The sequence below is a fragment of the Phasianus colchicus genome, chromosome 1 (assembly GCF_987193195.1).
Source record: "Phasianus colchicus chromosome 1, bPhaCol1.hap1.1, whole genome shotgun sequence".
Taxonomy (NCBI): Eukaryota; Metazoa; Chordata; class Aves; order Galliformes; family Phasianidae; genus Phasianus; species Phasianus colchicus.
This window is the reverse complement of record NC_143436.1, coordinates 194,930,368-194,950,048: the sequence shown is the minus strand read 5'-3', so window position 1 is coordinate 194,950,048 and position 19,681 is coordinate 194,930,368. Positions and strand designations below refer to the sequence as shown.

General features: G+C 42.3%; 1 protein-coding gene across 1 annotated transcript in view; it reads right to left on the bottom strand.

Moving 5' to 3' along the window:
• The window catches only part of GUCY2F (guanylate cyclase 2F, retinal), a 46,001-nt gene extending 26,520 nt beyond the window's left edge, over nt 1–19,481 (bottom strand). The window contains exons 1-11 of the mRNA XM_090134151.1: nt 18,580–19,481; nt 16,720–17,021; nt 15,133–15,487; nt 11,731–11,815; nt 8,428–8,524; nt 7,571–7,705; nt 6,855–6,935; nt 5,513–5,689; nt 4,410–4,566; nt 2,968–3,117; nt 910–1,058 (exon numbers count right to left, since the gene is read on the bottom strand). Of these exons, the coding sequence (XP_089990277.1) occupies nt 910–1,058; nt 2,968–3,117; nt 4,410–4,566; nt 5,513–5,689; nt 6,855–6,935; nt 7,571–7,705; nt 8,428–8,524; nt 11,731–11,815; nt 15,133–15,487; nt 16,720–17,021; nt 18,580–19,411 (2,520 nt within the window). The 5' untranslated portion in view covers nt 19,412–19,481. The remainder of the gene's footprint in view (nt 1–909; nt 1,059–2,967; nt 3,118–4,409; nt 4,567–5,512; nt 5,690–6,854; nt 6,936–7,570; nt 7,706–8,427; nt 8,525–11,730; nt 11,816–15,132; nt 15,488–16,719; nt 17,022–18,579) is intronic.
• Between the last annotated feature and the right edge of the window lie 200 nt (nt 19,482–19,681).

Below are 19,681 nucleotides of genomic sequence, written 5' to 3'. Positions count from 1 at the left end.
GAGTGTGAAATCAATCATAGCTTCATAGAATTAGAAGGTGCAAGTTATGGATATTGGATTATCTCGTTTGATCTTAGAACAACATAGGAACAGGATTACTGGATCAGAAAAAAGGCTTATTTTGTCAGTGGCCAGTAACAGATGTCCAGAAAAGATGTTCAAACAGAGCTCGTGTACAATCATACTTCTCCAGAATACGTTCCCAAAATCCACCATTTTGCAATGCAGAGATCTCTGATGCCAAATATTGTACTTTCGTGTTTAACAGCCCTTGATGAAGCTGTACAGTTCACAAATATAACATGTAAAGAAGCAGTGCTTTTTGTTTTCTTGGAGTCTGGATCATTGGCTCATTTTATTTGATGCCTCTAGTTCTTGCATTATGCAATAGAAATGGAAAACAATTATCCTCTAATCGCCTTTTATATAGTAGTCATAATATCACACAAGGTTTTCATATCTGCTTTCAGTTGCTTCTTCCCCAGGCCAAGAGCTTTGGCACTGAGGATCACTCAGTTTTGGAACTCTTGTAACCAAGAAAAAATACAGAGGTTTTTTTTGAGACTTCAGAAGATGAAACAACATATTGATATGAAAGCTACATGATAATTCATAGCTTTTTTTGATCTCTGTGAGACCATCAGGATAGGCATATCACAAATGTGAATACACTAGGCCCATGTCTTTCCTGTGTTGCACCCCATGTTGTAGTCCCCCTTGAGTCCAAGTTCAGAATATGGTGTAAATAGTTGATGAAAACAAGCGTCTAGACGCCACAATTTATAAAATAACCCAACAGCAAAGGCAAGGCTCTAGTGTTCTCTCAATCATTTCCTGAGGGCTTGCTTACAAAAACACTTTCCTGCTAAATATTAATAAAGAATCGCACCTTGTGCTCTGTACACTGACCTTATGAAATACCTCCTCAAAGGTGGGACGTCGTTCAGGAGCTTCAACCCAGCATTGCTTCATTACCTGGATGCACACCAGGGGGGCCATCTCAGGAGCTATGTTTGGGCGGCACAGGGGAGGTGGTTTCTTCACCTTCTTTATAATTTCTGTGGCAAAGAGAAGGATCCAAAGCACAATTAGAAATGGAGGCACTTGATGAGGGTGAAAGACATGAGATTTTTCATCTGTTTCTTGCTCATTCCTTCGTCGGTGCTATTATTCTGCATGCTTCTATGGCTGTGTCAAACGAGCCCGGGGATTTCTACTTTCCTCTGTCAGGAGTCTCTTGGAGGATTTACAAGACAAGCAATTCAATTGCCTTCTTGTCCCTGGAGAGCCAGGTTACAAGCAATAAAGTGGCTGGATGAGGGAAGCTTGTGTGACAGATGGGTATGTGCGAGCCTACAGGCTTATATTTAATGAAATTGCCTCTGACTCTCTCCATCAGGATTTGTGGTCCTCTAAGACAGCAGAGGGTTACAGCCAAGTCCAGACAGGAAGGATACCAGCCATTGACACTTCATCTTTAACTGGGAAATAATATGTAGGAGGATTTCAGAGAGGCAGTGGGGTTTTGTTATTGCTCTTTAGCCTGACTCTCCGCTATTTAGACTGAGAGCTACCTTCAGGGAGCTAACTGTGCCTTGAAAAAAGTGAAAGGTAGAACTCTATCTTCTTGCTTAAAATACAACAACTGTGATTGTTTCCGAAGGTTTCATTTTGCGAAATTCTGAGCAGTCATCTGAAGTGAAAACCACTCTCTTTCTGGCAGGGACCCTGCATTTCCACAGCTGTTACCGTGAGCACCCAAAACTTTTCAGTGTTGACAGTTTACTTTAAAGCCCTTTAGCCCATCCCACCAGTCTCTACCAAATGAACTAAACAAAACACTTGGCCCTAACATTTCCAGGGGCTGCCAAGGGGAAATGCCTTCCTCAGGCAGTTTTAAAGTTCACACCATGAGTGAAAGCTCCTTGAGGATTAGGAAGAAATAAGTAGAAATTCATCATTTTATCAAGTCAGGAAACTAGAATGCATTTCAGCATCTGCTGGAGGTTGCCCAGTGAGGCTAGTTGGGAGAACACGTGCAATTTACATCATCCATCACATCACGGTCCAGGTATGAATTACAGAGCAGGTTGCACCATGGTTACCATTGTCATAGTGTTGCTGCAGCAGTCTGGGCCACTGCCATTTTTCCATGCACTGAACTGGCAGATACTGATGGCTGTACCCCACCTGGTGATTCTCCAACCTAAAATGGGTTTACAATGGGCATTCATTGAAATCAGCTCTTTTTTGACTGCTTTCACCCCCTCCATAGCCAAGTACTTATGTGAACTTGATTGAGTGTATTTGCTCTTCCCATGCATTCTCAACAAGATTTGAACCAATGAGAGTTACACCATGAGCAATTCCTAACAAATTCACCTATATGCTAGTTCTGACACTAGCAGACCTTCAGCACAAGTCATCAGAGTCATGATGCATCACTTTGATCTCTGATGAGGGGAGAGAAACTCTTTAAGTGGAGAAACAATTAAGGAAAAATAGACGGGTAGATGAACAAAATACAAAAAAGCCAAAAAGCTCAAAAACCTCACCCTTCTTATGACAGACAGAAAAGGAGCAATGGATGGGAAGCAAGGGAATTTTCAAGCTGTGAAAAATTCTGCTGACAGATTTCACTGCACACCATGATGAAAAGTCAAAAGTGTGAAAGGGCACTGGAAGTGCTACAGCAGAGCTGAACAGTTTTGCAGCATCTGGGGAGGTGACCCACTGTTCCAACACCCCTGATAGGAGTGATTAGTCATGCAAAGAACCTGAGGTCAGACGTATGCATTTTGATGTTCATTATGGATGTTTTGACATCCTTTCCCCCCCCCCCCACCAAGAATGGTCATGAGAATGAGACATCATTTCCACATCAACACTTGATCCAAGGGGGTTGGCCAGACTTTTTGTGAGTGCTCTGTGTACAGCCTTAAAAAATGAACAGAAATTGTTGCTTACCTTCAGCTGAGAGGTCTGAAGTGCAGTATGGTGGGCCCCGAACAACAACTTCTTGTAGGATAATTGCAAAGCTGTAAATGTCTCCTTTGAATGTGCCTTTTCTGCGCATGTCTGGGTCCCTCAGTAATTCAGGGGCTGTCCAGAGCAATTCTAAACAAATCAAGAGCATCAGATTCTTTATATTTGGGCCCATACTGCTGTTAATTTCAGTGATATTCCCAATGATGAATTGCATCCTTCATTTCAGTTATTTGATGAGGGGATGGAACATATGTCATTGATTAGTAGATCAGGTCTTTTTATTTCTTGCAATGTTCCCAAAATACTATTCTTACATACAGCCAAACAATGTGAATTTTCCAAATTTCACTGTCTTTAATTTTTTTGCAGTATCAACAGCTTACATTTCATAACACCAGTCTTGAACTTCTGTGTAAGAAGTCATCTCACCAGTGTCGAGTTTTAACTCATTTTCTGTACAAAAAGCATCACTCAGACAAAATGTTGGTGTTAAAGCTTGGATGTCTTGTTACAGGTGTTGCTCTTTAATAAAATAACAGCTTATTAAATACTTTAAGTAACTATTCTCAGATGAAATAACAGAAGTATGAAATACGATAAATCTTCATAATTCTGTACTTCAAGTGGTAAAAAGCACAGTTAAAACATAGCCAGCCTCATCAGGAAGTGAATCTTCTTCAAGCTGGGGTATTGTTAACCTGCTAACTGTGGGTAGTGGGAATAAAGAACATTTCAAGTACTGTGATATTTTTAATATCTCTAAGGGAGAAGAGTGGTCTTCTGACAACTGCTATAACTGAGACACTGGAAATGTGGGAAACAAATCCAATGAGAGAGGGATTGAAGCACTGCATGCCACTTGAAACCAGCTTACAAGGCTATCATATGATCCCAAGGCAACAAATGCCAATTTCTTCTCACGTGGAAGAAAAGTTTATCAGAATCTCCAAATCTCACCTAAGTGCAGCCCCTAAGTGGTGGGAATGTCATGTAGCAACCTCTGATGTCTGGAATATAGAGGATCTATTTCAAAGAGTTCAGTATCATCCTATGTTTCAGATAGGAGAAAAAAAAAATAAAAAGCTCTTTGCATATGGCTTAACTTAAAACTTCAAAGACACGATTGGAGCCAATTTCACCTGTCACAGCAATTCAGAATTGTTTCAGATTTGAGATGCACTGAAATTCTTCCCCAACTACAACAAGCTTGCTTACAATAAAATCTCTGCTATTAGCTTTTAGGAAGTCTGAGAAACTTTACATATCCTTTCCTACAACAGTGCACTGCATACAGGTTCCTGGATGTTGTGAGATTGAGCACAAAGATCTTACATGGCCACTGGCTCGCAATTGCACAAGGACAAACGTCTACTAAATCAATAGGCAAATATTTCCCCAAAATCTTCCCTGATGCCACCTACCTTCTGGGGGTGGCTGAACATAAGGGCATTTCTGGGCTTCTAAGAGCTCATTATAACCATAGTCAGTGATCTTCAGCACAAACCTTCCATCCACAACACAGTTACGAGACTTCAGACGTCCGTGGGCAAAATCTCGGTGGTGCAGATACCTAATTCCCTATGAAATATAGAAGAGACTGAGGCAGTTTCTTGAGATTGTATTATCAGTTAGGATTCAGAGACAGTGAGTCAACCAGTCACCTTGTAGGACATCACATACAGCATTGGCTTTATGGCAAATGCAAAAGTCGATTCAGGTACCACACTCTGGAATGATCCAAACCACACAGCCAGCATTAATCAGCCCAAGAAACAATGGAATAGGTTTAGAAATGGACTAGAAATAAAAATTTGAGTTAACTGTAATACTGGAAAACACTAGCACCTTTAAGAGTTAGCTGCCTCCTAGCCTTAGGAGTAATTGTGCCCAGAAGCTGTACTCTTGGATGAAGTTAAGAAGGTAGACGCAAGTGATACTCAATGATTATTAGGTCAAGAGAAGCAACAGAGGCAATAAGAGATGGATGCCATGACCCAGGATCCTCAAGGAGGAAGATCACATTGTTCATGAATGGTTTTGGAAGTAAACCCTCTGCAAACCACCTTCCCATGGCCCCTAGCTCACTTTAATGGGATGTAAACACATGGGATGTATCTGGAAATGAGTGAGCGCTCTTGCAAAGTGACAATGTGTGTAGCCATCATATGACAGGAGATTTCTATGGTTGTTGGAAACATTTCTGATTTATGTCAAGAGAGGGACTTTGGGAAGGAGGATTATGTCATCAGATTCATTGTTCCAGGTGATCAGTTCCAGCTCGATGGGTAGTTTTAACCTCTCATCCCCTTGAGTGGATGTAATTCTACCATCCTAAACTGTGCTGCTCAGATGGTAACAAAATAGGAATAAGAGGTTTCCATTAAAGACCAGAGTATAAAATATAATTATATTCATATTGGCTTTCCCTGCATTGCATCTGAGAATCCCACTGTCCTGGATTAAATAACTATGGTAATATAAAAATCACGTGCAGATCAGGCTTCAGCAGGAGCAATGGATTTACTTTAATTAGATCCATCAGGAGTGAGGACTTGAACATCCAATCCAGTTTCATATCTTCATTTCTCAGCAAGTCTTCCAGGCTTCCTCGGGAACAGTACTCTGTCACTATGGCAAAGATGCCACAGTCAGAGAAAAATCCCAGGAACAGATTCACATTTTCATGACGTAGATCCTTCATCTGAAACAAGACAGTGAATCACAGGAGACCAAGCCAGCTAGACATCTGCTTAGAATTACCATGAGCTCTTACCATTCCTATGCTTCCAAACAGCCTTTCACACCAGGATCATAGAATCATAGAATCATTAAGGTTGGAAAGACCCCTAAGACCACCAAATCCAACCCCAACCCAACCCCATCATCTGACCACATCTCTCAGTCCCACATCTCCATGGTTCTGGATCACCTCCAAGGCAGTGACTCCACCACCTCCCTGAGCAGCCTGTGCCAATGCATTGCCACTGTGTCATAGGATAAATTTTTCCAAACATCCAACATGAACCTCCCGTGGCACAAACATTTTGTCACTTGCTTTTGTCTATTTAAATCTTTGCTCATCCTAATCTAACCACTAAGACAAAGAAAGCAAGATGGCAAAAGTAAGCTGAATAGTAATTTGTTTTTCTTTAGTCAACCTGGACCTCTCACCAGGACAGAATGACTTAGCTGGGGTAAATTGAGTTCAGCATATGGAGACTTGCTTCAGCTCAGGATTGATCTGGAAAGCAATGCCTGGAGTACCCAAAATCATCCATCAATGGTGACATCAGCTAAACGCCCTGGTAAATTTGCTGTTTCTATAATGCCACTCCTGTGTTAACAGTAGTTGTCAACAGTTAATGGCCTTGAATATGGAAAACAAATGTGTTTGTTTGTTAGTCAGTAAGTTTCATGACTGAACTTCTAAAGGGAATCTTAGCTGGAAATGCATAGCAAATCCCACTGTATCTGTGCACTGTTAGGTAGTCAACAAACAACACATAAAATAGTTACCAGTATGTTATCCTGCCCTGATACAGGAAAGGATGATTTCCTCCAAACCACTCTGCCTTTGCAGACAGCTTTACTTAGAGGACTTTTTGTAACCTGAGTGTTGCACCAGCTCTGAAATATCAGGCCCAGGGTGGGGTTTGGTTACTGCCACTTACTGGCCATGGTCATGTTTGTCAGATGCAATCCTACACGCTCCAATAGATTTAACCAAGCGAGAATTATTGACAGTCATGCAATATGATTCAATAGATATAAAAGTGAGACAAAGAGAATAAAATCTCCCTGCCATTACAAAACCCCCTCCCCTAAACAACTTTCTCTCCACACGCCCAGGCAGCCCCTGTCCCTACCTTCCTCAGGATGCTGGTAGAGCTTTGCCGCAGGTGGTGAATTGCTCCCGTCTCAAATTTTTTCAGCCATACCCAGTCTCCCTGTCCACAATACAGGTGGGTGAATGACAGAGCGAGTCTCTGAGCAACAGTTAACATTGACACCTAGGTTTGAATTCCAGATCCTTGTCTTTAAAAGTGGATAAAATATTTGGATTGTGTCTTGCAAGAAAGGTCCTTATTAGAGATGTCACCACTTAAAGGCTCTGTCTTCTAAGAAAGCTTCTTCTCAGTGCCTTTAGGTGGTGACATCTCAATACAGACAAGACTTGGCAATGCTATGTATTGACAGAGGTGCTTCCTGTTGAGTACTTCACATAACCACACATAACTACAAGAGTCAGTGTGTGGGTTGGGGTACGGTCACCTCAAACACTGGTAGCTCCATGCTTGGGAGAAGCTTACTGTAGAATCGTAGAATCATTTGAGTTGGAAAGGACCTTTAAAGCCATCTAGTCTAACTTCCCTGCAGTGATAGGGACATCTACAGCTCAAGTAGATGCTCAGAGCCCCCTCTAGATTGACCTTGAATGTCTCCAGAGATGAAGACATTTCACCCTCTTGGGCCATCAGCAGCACCCATATCCTGGCATCTACAATTCTGTGGCTGAAGACTTTCCCCACTTAAGCAGCCCAGTAAACCAAAGTGGTGGATTGTTGACTGTGTCCATACCTACCTCATATAAAGCCACGTTGGAGGTTTCATGAGTGGCAGCGGTGCTTTTCAAGGAACCAGAGCGGATTGTGGATTTCTGGCTTCTGGTTTCAGCTGCTACACTGTTTGCATCAGTCAGACTGTCCAACGTTAGTCTCTGGATGCAAGGAAAGCAGGTGGAAGACAGTTAACACCTCTAGAGGTAAACCTCCACTCCAGCTCTGCCCAGGACATCCATGTCACCATGCTAGTAAGGCTTCCTGCACTCCCAAACTCTCCATATCACCTCTGAAATACTCATAAATAGTAACTGGAAACACTACAGCAGTGTTTTAGGTGATAGAAGTGAGGAGAGAGGTTTCATTCTGAGCCAGTCACTGGGTAATTTCTCCTTTGGCACTGACAAGAGGCCTGTAACTGTGCCATCAACCTAAGCAGTGAGATGGCCCCAGCATGGGTCTGGCCTGTGCCAAATAGCATCCCCCCAAACAATACTCAGAGCTGAAAGGAGCCGGCCAACACAATCCAGGAGGCATTCCCAGTAAGTAGTTTAGTTGCAAACATTTTGTTTTGAGTAGTAAGGTGGTTTATCTATGTGGATATAAGCAGTGCTATACTTTCCAACCCTAGGAACAAATAATAAGCCCCAGTTATTAGAATAAACATAATCAAGGGTACTATTTTACATTAGAATGGGTTTTTATGTATTTATTTATTTATTTTGGTGCACCTAACCTGAAATTCAAAACCACTCATCATATGGGAAAGTGTTCGACATGAAGGGGGAAACGAAGCATAGAGAAATGGGTATGGAAGTACTATAAGCAAACCTATCTTTGAGTATCCTCCCAGACCAATTGCATGTGTGGACAGACTTACCTTTTTGTGTAGCTCTGGGTTAATGAAGATGAGGTCCTCCAGTGTCAATATTATCTTGTTAGGACCCCTGAATAACTGGCTGTTCAGGATGCTATGCCTGGGAGATTTGGAGAGCCACAGTTATGACTTCTAGCTAGGTAAGTAATTTGCAATACTGAATCATAGAATCATAGAAAGGACCTCAGAAAACATCAAGTTCCAACCCCCCTCCATGAACAGAGTTGCCATCTGCTAAATCAGGCTTCCCAGGGCCCCATCCAACCTGGTCTTCAATGCCTCCAGGGATATCTGGCCTTATTGCAGTACAGGGAATATGCAGCATGGTGGCATAGAGCTGGACATGGGTGTGAGCATGATGACCTGACTTGGCTGAAATCCTTCCACTAAAGCAACGAGGGCTGCACAAATCACAGACTGTCGAAGCTATAATTCCAAAGAATCTCATCACAAATAGACAGTTTGAGTCAATCTGCTCACAAGTGTACAATCTGCAGACAAGTGGTAGCAAAACTGCCACCAATGGCCTTTTCTGTGAGGTGCTTGGCTCTGGAGTGGATGCATTCCATGCTGAAACAAGGAATTGCCTGAGAGGGGAGCCCACGTCAAGGAGCAGCTGTGGGAAGGAGCAGTCTGTGGCAGGGGGTTGGAACTGGATGGGCTTTGATATCTCTTCCAACCCAAGCCATTCTATGATTCAAGCGTAAACTGGATGTATATGCAGTGCATACTTTGTTTTGCTTAATTTTCTTTTTCATTGCCCATCAGGAGAGAATATTAGGTTTTAATAGACCAGCCTATCTGTCTGGCAAAGAAACAGACGGAAGGAAAGGCTAGAAGGGATGAGCAGTTTGCTGTGCATGACAATGCAGCGTGAAGGTCTTGGAAGCAGTATTGCTGAGCCAGTGCTTTTCTTCTCCGTCATGAGTGATTAGATAAAACAGAAGACTGCTGATTCAGATCTGCTTGCAGGATCTGAGCCAGACAGGATGCCTATCGCATACTGTGCAGCACAGGACAAATGTGCTTCTGGCATCTCCCCAGGATGCTGCTGTTTTCCAAGAGAGACTCTGGACTCCTTTGTAGACTTCCAGATTTGCAAAATTGCCACGGAGAAGTCAGAAAATGCAATGCACTTGTCAGGTATTATCTGCTATTTGCCCAGCTTCTCTAGAATTGACAAGGCAAAATAGATCACAGCAAGAAAGGACACACTGGCAAGGACTGTATGATCATGGGCTAGTTCAGACAGGCTTGCACAAACCAATATGAAACATTTCAGAGTTTCACTGGGATTCATCTGATGCTAATACCCACCACATGGACATTTTAAGGACCCGGGAAAGAGATTGAAGTCACACTGTTTTTTTGAATCCACTCTTTCAATGAAGGCCTGGTCTAACACTGAGCACAAAACATACTGTCTATGAGATAGTAAAAAATTCGTCAAGCAGCTACAGAGAAAGGGAAGGAAAGCATCCCATTGCTCCTGTTATCACATATTTTTTTTTTTTTGTTCAGAGAATTCTGTTAATGCTCCAGCAAATATTTGATCATCTGCTAAGACAACTAAAACTATTCCCAAAGAGCATATTTGATCCTCTTGGCAGTAGGATTCCTCTTACTAACAATATTGTGGAAGGATTCATTTTGTAAAATATCCACAGACAGCAACGATTTACTTTCTCATTGCATGCATCACTCTGGACATTTTAGAATAGCACAGCTTTTTGGAGTTCACAGTTCATCCATACATCTACATCAGTTTGGCTTGTTTATTATCACCTTTCTTTAAGTGCTTTGTTCCAAGCCACCCAAGTCAGCTCCACACAAAAAACTCATCACTCATGTACCCTTCAGCTGTCCTCCTGAAAACCTTGCTCCATCATTCACATCCTCTCCCCCAAGCATGGAGGAAAGCACTCTGCTTCCCACAGCAAAGCACAAAGAGTGGAGTGACTCATTTAGGGTCATGCAGCAGAACCCTGGCAGAGCTTGGACCAGTGCTCCCCCTTATGCACTCAGTCCATGCTGTGGTTTAAATTTAGTCCCAGACATGCCCTTCTCTGACATAAATCACTGTCTGAGTCATGCTAGACATTTTATTTCCCTCTGCAGATGGTCATACATCTTTACTCACGACTAAGCCTTCCCAGGCACAGTCTGGTACTTGCAGAACAGCTTAGACATAGAGTAGGCAGAAAAATTGCCTTTTATTTATGTAATTGCAGAGGCTGGTGGCCAAGGAACTAGAAGCAGCTGTGCGTCATAGGCAGTGTAGCTGCTGGGGTGGTGCTTGTTGGGTGGCCTTATAATCATCTAGGTCTGGAGGGATGATTCAGGGGTGAAGAGAAAATGTCTCTGGGGATTATCTGCCAGGCAGGGCTGGATGGGATAATATGGGAACCTTGCTCTGTTGAACGCACTGTTGCTGAATATACGCCTTCTAATTTCAGTCTTGTGCCACGAAGATGTCACCAATCTGTCTGACAGACAGACAGATTCCCCCATGGGAGGATTTGGAGTGGAAGACTACATTGGTTTATGGCTACACTGTCCTAGCCAAGGAGCAACCCACCAAGTCCATGCTGGCTCATTTCCACCTTGGAGGTAAAGTTAGGACGTGATTCATGCAACTGGCAGAACTGATGATTGGTTTTTTGCTTCAGAGCAAATCTCATGCTCCAACCAAAATGTACGAAACGTGAGTGACCAAGGAAACAGGGCTTCATCTCATAATAGGAAATGAATTGGATTGATAATAGAAATGTATTCTAATTAATTACTCCAAATCCTCTCTAGAAGTAGCCTATCTTTAACATAGAGAAAAAAGGACAAAGGATCAATCAACCTGTGTGTTTTGTAGGAAACATGATCATATTAAGGGCATAAGAGAAGGGAAGAATGATCTGGAGTATGAAAAAAGACATTTAATATGGCAGCACACTCCGTCACCACCCTGATGTTCTCAAGGCAGATTCTTACTGTATGTATGTATTGTATTGTATTGTTTTCCTGTGGCATACTTTGCACTTCCAAAGTGTTTGTAATCTTCCTGATGCATCAAAGCTATCATCCAGTTAATCCTTCTAGCAGCTGACAGCAATCTGGGCTGGATTAAGTGTGAAATGGCTCCTTCTGAGACTGGAGAACCAATGCCCACTCTGTTCAAGCCACAATCAATAAACCAAAGATATGTTTCTCTGGAGAGCAAAGACCACAATCAAACCTTCAACACATGCTCCAAAGTGCTGGTGTAAGTCTCCCACAGAAAGTAAAACTGGTCAGATGTTCTGCTGTTCTCACCTGATGAGATAAGCCAAGCCCACAGCACACAGCACCAGGGCAAATACCAGCATTGCTCCCAACATCATGATTGTAGGCTCAATCCCTGTGCAAAGAAAGGTGAAAAAAAAAAGAATAAATCAATGGATTAGAAAATCTCTTTGATTTAGTTAATAGCATTAAAATTGCCAACATTAGACTGCAAAGTCAAATATTCACCTAGAGGAATGTCAGAAAATAATTCTTATTTGTCGTTAATTTATGGATAAACAAATGTTGATTTTATCTGCATGAAACTATTTTAGTTATATACTTACATGCATTTTTTTTCTATACCAGATCCGGAGCCCCAGTTTTTCATTGATTAAATACAGACTCACAAGGAAGAGATATGCTTTAGAGACAGCTTTAGAGACAGCTTCTGCAAAGTTCATAACTTTTGAACATTTGACCCTTTTCTCTTCAGGAACTGAACCACTGAAAAAGCTTTATCATGTGATACCAAACTGACTGCCAGTGTGAGCCATCAGTCCATCTGGGATTTTTCAGAGAGAAGAGAGAAGGGAGAGAAGGCTGAATTCTTCCTCAATGGGCTCATTGACAGAAAGTACTGGAGACAGTTTGCTCATGAGTTGCTTTGCTAGAGTGCTGAGGGAAGCTGACATGAACGGATGAGCTCAATTCCAGTGGGAAGTGTTTGCTGTCTTTGCCTCTTCTGCCTTCTATTTATTTTTATTTTATCCTGTCTGTGTTCAGAGATCCTTCAACACAAACAAGCATGCAGAAGTTTGGGTTGATAAAAAGTTCATGACTCTAAGTCTCTCTTGCATCTAAATTACAGCCCACTTTGGGAGCACTGAGACACGGAACTTCCCAGTGAAAACTGCATGAAAATTGGAATAATTTTCCTTCCAGATTTGGACTCACTTTCTGCTTCAGCCCATGGCTCCAGTTCCTGATTGTAATCATGCAAAAAAGTCACTTTCCTTTCATCTTTCAGCCTGGAACTATACCTATGCACCTCCCTCTGAGAAGAAATACAGGTACTATAAAAAGTGAATGCTAGATAACCATTTCTGAACCTTAAGGACTGTATACAGGTGTAGACCAAAATTTCACTCGCCAGAATGCAATAAAAACCAGGCCAGCTTTCTCCAGGAGGGGTCACCTTGAGTATGAGGCTGAGGAAGATCCCACCAGGCAGGCCTGAAAGGAAGCATTTATCCTGGGAGACAAACGGGCTGCCATAGACATGCCTCCGATCCAGGAGGATTGGGATGTGTGAATCAAAGAATCATTAAGGTTGGAAAAGACCAAGATCAAGTCCAACCTCAGCCCATACCCACCATGCCCACAAAACCGTGTCCTTCAGTGCCATATCTCCACATTACTTGAATACCTCCAAGGAGAGTGATTCCATGACTTCCCTGGGCAGCCTGTTTCAATGCATTAAGACTCTTTTTGAGAAGAATTTTTTTCCAAATATCCAATCTGAATTTTCCTGGCACAACTTAAGGTCATTCTTGCTGGATAAAGGGTCAAATCCCTCCCGGACAAAATGGTACTACAGTGTAGGGGCATGAAAAGCCTATAGAATCATAGAATTGTTTTAATTGAGAGGGATCTTTAAAGGCCTTCTGGTCCAACTCCCCTGCAATGAACAGGGACACCCACAGCTCACCAGGTGCTCAAAGCCCCGACCAGCCTGACTTTGAATGTCTCCAGGGATGGGACATCTGGGCAACCTGTTCTAGTGCTTCACTACTCTTACGGTAAAAAACTTCTTCCATATATCCAGTCTGAATCTGCCCTCTTTTAGTTTGAAACCATTTCACTTGTCCTGTCACAACAGGCCCTTCTAACCTGCCTGTCCCCTCATGTCTCTTCATGGCCTTGTAACAGTTTCAGAGAGAATCTGTATGGCAGACCATTTTCTGGTCAGAATAATGTGGAGTTTGTTTATGTTCCCTTCTGTATTTGCTCTGCTCAGTGGGGCCCAGAGGGATCCCTCAGGCCTGGGGCAGGACTGCTTTGCCAGGTGTTGCCAGAGCACTGACATTGGGATGGAGAGAAATTATGGAGTTTCCTCGTTAGAGATCTTCAGAAGCCACCTGGGAATGATCCAGACCTCCTCTCCCTCTCTTAGCACATTAGCAGCTTCACATCCACACCTCCTCCAGCCCTAAAACTATACGTAAGACAGACTGGGGCCTGGGTTCAATTCCAGTCACAAAATTTGCTCTCTGAAATATCAGTCAGTAATAAATCACCACTTCACTGACAAATGCCTTGAGGTTTATACTTTTGGAAAGGTGTGAATGTGGAATCCAATCTATCTAAAAATCAATGGGATTTTTCTGTAGACTGCAAAGAGAATCTGAATTGCTATACTGTTCCAAGAAACAATGTAGAATGAGACATATGGTAGCACTGTATTTGCCTCTTTTGTAGTTTGTCAGCAGCTGTAAGATCAGTACATCTCCAATTCCTATGAAGTTACACTGGTAGGAGCTGGACTCAGTGATCCTTATGAGTCCCTTCCAACTCAGGATGCCCTATGACTCTATGATTCTGTGATTTAAACCAGCTATGGCTGAGCCAAGAGGAAAGTTTTTCCCAGCTGCTGAACGAAATATTCTGTAGAAGAGGTTGAGTTTGTCTAAATCACATCCCAGAAGAGCAGGAGTAAATGCATGTTATTATAAATAAATATGTTAAGTGGAGGCTAAGTATCCTCCCCTGAGAGTTATTTCCCCGTTAATTCAAAAATGCCTCAAATTAAAAACAATAAATAAAGCCAGCACCCAGTCCAGCAAACCTGGAAAGATTTTTCTGCTCTTGTCTTCAGTGATCACTTCTGTTGCCTACTTTAAATCAATTAATTTTGACTAATGACTATTTTCTTTTCTCGATAAGGTGAGCTCTGTTAATCCTTAACACCACTTACCAAACTGCATAATGAAGCTGAGGTTAGCCAGGGGTAATGATGAGAGCATCTGCAGATGCGCAGCCTAAGAAAGCTGTCGTAACACAAATTTTTTTAGTACTTTGTCCCTGAGAAGGACAGGGACACAGTGCTCGGTTGAGCAGCTGGCATATATTGATTGCTATTCTGGCATACATTACTTGCTTTCAAATTGATTGATGTTGACTGTTAAATCTGGAATACTCTTCCAAGCACACAAGAGTGGTAACAGCATTATTGACTTAAAAACAATAAGGGAGTCTTGTAGATCAGTAGTAGGATCTCTGCATAGGATTGCCACTACAGTTAGCATAATAACCAGTCAGATTCACTTGAATTTCTTGGGTTTAGTCTTTTCTCTTTGAGGAGATCTAATTTACATGGCAATTGCTCCGAGTAAGAGAGAAGATGAAATAAATAAGAGGTATGGGCCATTTCACCATACTACTTTTTCTTACCTCCAGAGCAGAGAACATCTGGATCAAACCAACAGCTGCAGTCTTTCTTTGGTGGGGTTCCACTTGGAAAGTGAATGTCCTTTCCTAGGGGTTTGACAGAATCTGAAGACATGTCCAGCAAGTGGGTTGGGGAGAGCTGGCTCCCATGACCATCTGTGTCTAGTACCACATAGTTGCACAGCCACTTCCCACAGCTGTCTGTCTCTACAAAGTGGCTAAATCCATGGAAACTGACGTTTCTTGTGTGCTCTGTTATATTAGCTCCTGAGACCCATGCTCCATTCCTCCGAGCACTGTTTATTGCCAGTGCCATGAAGTAAATGGCATCATAGATTGTCCCGAAGAGTGGAGAAACCTGAAGTTAGAGGATAAATTAAGGTCAGGATATAGTGCTGTCATCCTCTATTTGACATTTGCATCAAAAGATGTCACATTGTTTTAGCTGTAAACTCAAGGATTGACATCTGGTTTTGTTCTCCAGATTTGACATATGAAACCTCAGACTGATAGCTAGGAGGATACATTAGAGGACTTGGGTATTTCACCTGCAGTGAAGAATCCTACACTCAATATGGTTAACCTGGATTCCTATTACAAAGAAGGAAAAGAAATGGATGCTTTCAAGGCATGAACCATCTCCTTCTGAAGTAGACATCCATGCAGATCTGATAAACTGTGCCTTAAAACTGCTTCCAATTTTTGAAAGATCATAGAGAGATTTGAAGATGAGCACAGCTGAATCCTGCATGACAGATTCTCCAATTGTCCTTCTGAAGTCTACAAGGTAGAATCTGACTGTCTTAGATAGACTTTGAAATAATTGTTCTAAAATGTTAAGAAACATAACTTTCACCTTAGATTCATAGAATCACTTAAGTTGGTAAAGACCTGTGATATCACCTAGACCAACCCCAACCCATCCCCACCATGCCCACTGACTATGTCCCTCACTGCCACATCTCCACAGTTCTGGAACACCTGCAGGGATGGTGACTCCACCACCTCCCTGGGCAGCCTGTGCCAATGTGTTACCACTCTTTCCGAGAAGAAATTTTTTCTAATATTCAACCTGAAAGTTCCTTGGTGCAACTTAAGGCCATTACCTCTCATCGTACAAAGAGTAAGAAGAATGAGGAAGCAATGATATTAATTGATTTCCATGATATGAATCATTTCCATTTAAATGCATCCATTGTGTTGTCGCGTTCACACAAATTATCAGGCATGTGGGCTCCTTCTTCTGGTGCCTTAAAATACCCACAGACTTTGTCTGCTTCAAGAGATACCGCTTCATCTTGAGTTAACTGCAGGCAGCATGTAGTAAAACTAATCTGAGAGCCTCAGAGACAATCCTTTCTCTTAAATTCCTGTCATGGTTCTACAGTTGAACTAACTGACTGCCAGTCAATGAATAGAATTATATTTTCAAAGCAAATGCAGGTTACATCCAACCTTCACCATATTTTTCTCAAAATACAAGCTCATACAATCTGGGTTGTCTCTCAACTGTCCTTTCTATGTTACTATTGCCTAACCCATATGTTCTATTACCGTATTCCCTTGAAGTCCAAGAAAAAGAATATTTACCTGTGTATCTTCTAGCTCACTGGCTATTTCACCATTTTCTTTAGCTTCCCTGAAAGCATCATAAAATGTCCAGTTTCCAGACTCCAGTGTGATGGTCAGCACAGCATCATAAGCTTCCTGGAGCTTTCTGTCATTGTCGAGGACATGGAATGAGTTGTTTGGGTAAGGAAGGCTGTAAAGTAAAGTGTCATATGGAATGAAGACATATCTTCCATCCGTTAGTCCCATTTCCTGTGCTTTTTTGAGTAAGGCAGCCTGTTCCTCCCCTCCAATGAGCACAGAATGCATGCACAGAAGAATAACTGAAACATAAGGATCACAGACATTGTTGTTAATCCATTTGGGCTTTTCAAAATTAAATAGCTCCCTCCAGTGAAAGAGCTGTCTGAACTTCTGTATCCTAATGGTCCCCTACCCACATAATGAGCCTAAGAAGTTGGGAATTATGCTCAACTTGTTTGATCTCTGCAGGTCTGCAACATCTAGCAAAGGAGGCTGTGAGCATTACCCATTCCTGGAGTCATACAGAAGGAACGGCTGTTTATGAGGGTGGATAGTGATAGGATAAGGGGACACATTGGAACAGGTTGCCCAAGGAGGGTATGGATGCCCCATCCCTGGAGGCATTCAAGGCCAGGCTGGATGTGGCTCTGGGCAGCCTGGGCTGCTGGTTGGCAACCCTGCAGATAGCAGGGGGTTGAAACTAGATGATCATTGTGGTCCTTTACAACCAAGGCCATTCTATGATTCTTTGATTCTATGACATGGTGCCAGTGTCTCAATGTCTGGTGAAATACCTATCTGTGTAATGGGATTTTCAAAGTACTCGCTGGCTCTAGCACAGCATAACAGAGAGACTGAGGCTGGAGGCACCTCTGGGTCCATCTGGTCTAACCTCTGCCCCAGCAGGGACACCCAGAGCAGGGTGCCCAGCACCATGTCCATGGACTTCTGGAGATCACCAAAGAGGAGACTTGTGTTCTCCCCTGGGTGTCTGAATTTCAGGAAATAAATAGATATGTCTAGGCAGAGATTTATCACATACTATTTCAGGGAGTTTAAACTGGTCAAATGAATCATCTTTGAAGTGAAACTTACTCCTTCCAATGGTTATGAAAGCAATCCATCATCTCTAACTCACATAGAGTGTTGTGAGAGTGATGAGATTAACTCATCCAAGGTGGGTTTGGTTTCCAGCACAGATCTGAACTCTGATAACACTTCAAGTTAGACAGCACCTTGCTGCCCATCTTAACTGAAACATCTTAGCTGAAATGCATCATCATCCGGATTTGCAGAGCTGGTTGCAAAGGTATACAACCAGGACTGGAGCTGCATTACAGAGTTCCTAAAAGGGCTTTGACCCAGGAAAACTTTTACTCACTTTTCTCAAGAGACGATGATTCTTTCCTATAGGTGTTATACACTATCAGGGACTCTTCTATTGCTGTAGTGAGTATAACACTGGATTTCACCTCTGATACCTCAGTGAACACTGGTATCAAGGACACAGCATTTCCAAAGCATGAGATTTTGATAATCCATAGTCAAAAACATTAACAATATAAAACTTTCCTACAAACCCCTCTTTACACTGGATAGGGTCATGCACAGATATCCATCTATATTAAGTACTACCCATAGTTTGATAGTGTAGAAGACCATTTTACTTTATCCCCATCAAACACAAGATGCCCAGCATTCTTTCACCTGAAGCTCTGCTGCTGCGAAGTTTAGATAAAATTCTACTTGGCCTCAAAATTTCATTCTCTAGGCTATGCTTGCTGGATAACAGTGGAGAAAGAAATATAACAATAATTTTTTTTTTTAAAAAAAAGGAGTTATACTTGAAATACTTACTTTTAATGCCACTAACTTTTTTGATCCTGTTCCAAGTGTCTTCGATGCCTTTTTCTCCCTTACCCATGGATGTAACAATGCCTACAGGCAGCCCCTGGTTCCTGAGTGCGCTCGCTAACTTGTTGGATGTGTCCATCCAAACTGCCTGATTGGAAGCAATGATGCCAACATGAGCCAACTGAAAATATTTCATTATTGTAAACAAAACTCGGGTTGGAGAAGGCAGGGTTCTGGCAAACGCAGGGTGGTGGGTGGTAGAATCCAGTTTGTAGTTGATGCACATCCATGAGAAGATGGCTTTATTCCAGTTTTCCACTAAATATGTAGCCTCCTCACAGAAGCCAGGGTTCAAAGGGCCTATGAAAGCTGAGGAAGTCTTTCCAAAGTCAATGAATCTTACCAAAGCTCTTGATGTCTCACACTCTTCTTGCAGGACCACGTAATCCAACCTCTGGCCAAGATCTATTGAAGGGTCTTTGCTTATTCGTTCTACTGCTAACCTGGCAGCAGCATGGGGGAAGGCTTTGGAAAAGAAGGGATCACAGTTCCAGGGTCCAAGCAGTCCAATTTTAAAAACAAAGCAGTGTGCTGGGGAGGTAAGTATGGTTATTCCCAACAGTACCCACCAGACAGCATGGAAAAATGCCTTCATTCGATTCTTATTATTGATGTGATGCAATTCAGTGTGCTGTGACAGCCCCCAGAGCAAGCTGTTAGAACGCAGTAGGAGAAATGGCATTGTTTTATAACTGGGGAAACTTAAACTGGAGGAAGCCAAGCAGTGCAATACCAGCTGCTGGAAGAAAAGCGGAATACATTTGCTTTCCTGCATATGGGTTTCTTCAGTGCATGTAGATACAGCTGAATCAGTCCAAATTACTCAACAATTCTCAAGGTGCAAGAGTGTGAGGTGCTAAGAACCCGCATAAACCCATGGACAAGCACCCAAAAAGCCAGTGTACCACACAGATAATCATACATAAATTATCAATTTAACTTCCCATAGCCCTGAACTGCACACTTAATAAAAACGTTTTAAAATGTTTTGGTATATATTTTGAAATGAGACAGTGAAGAGAGACTCTGCTTGCAGCAGAAAACA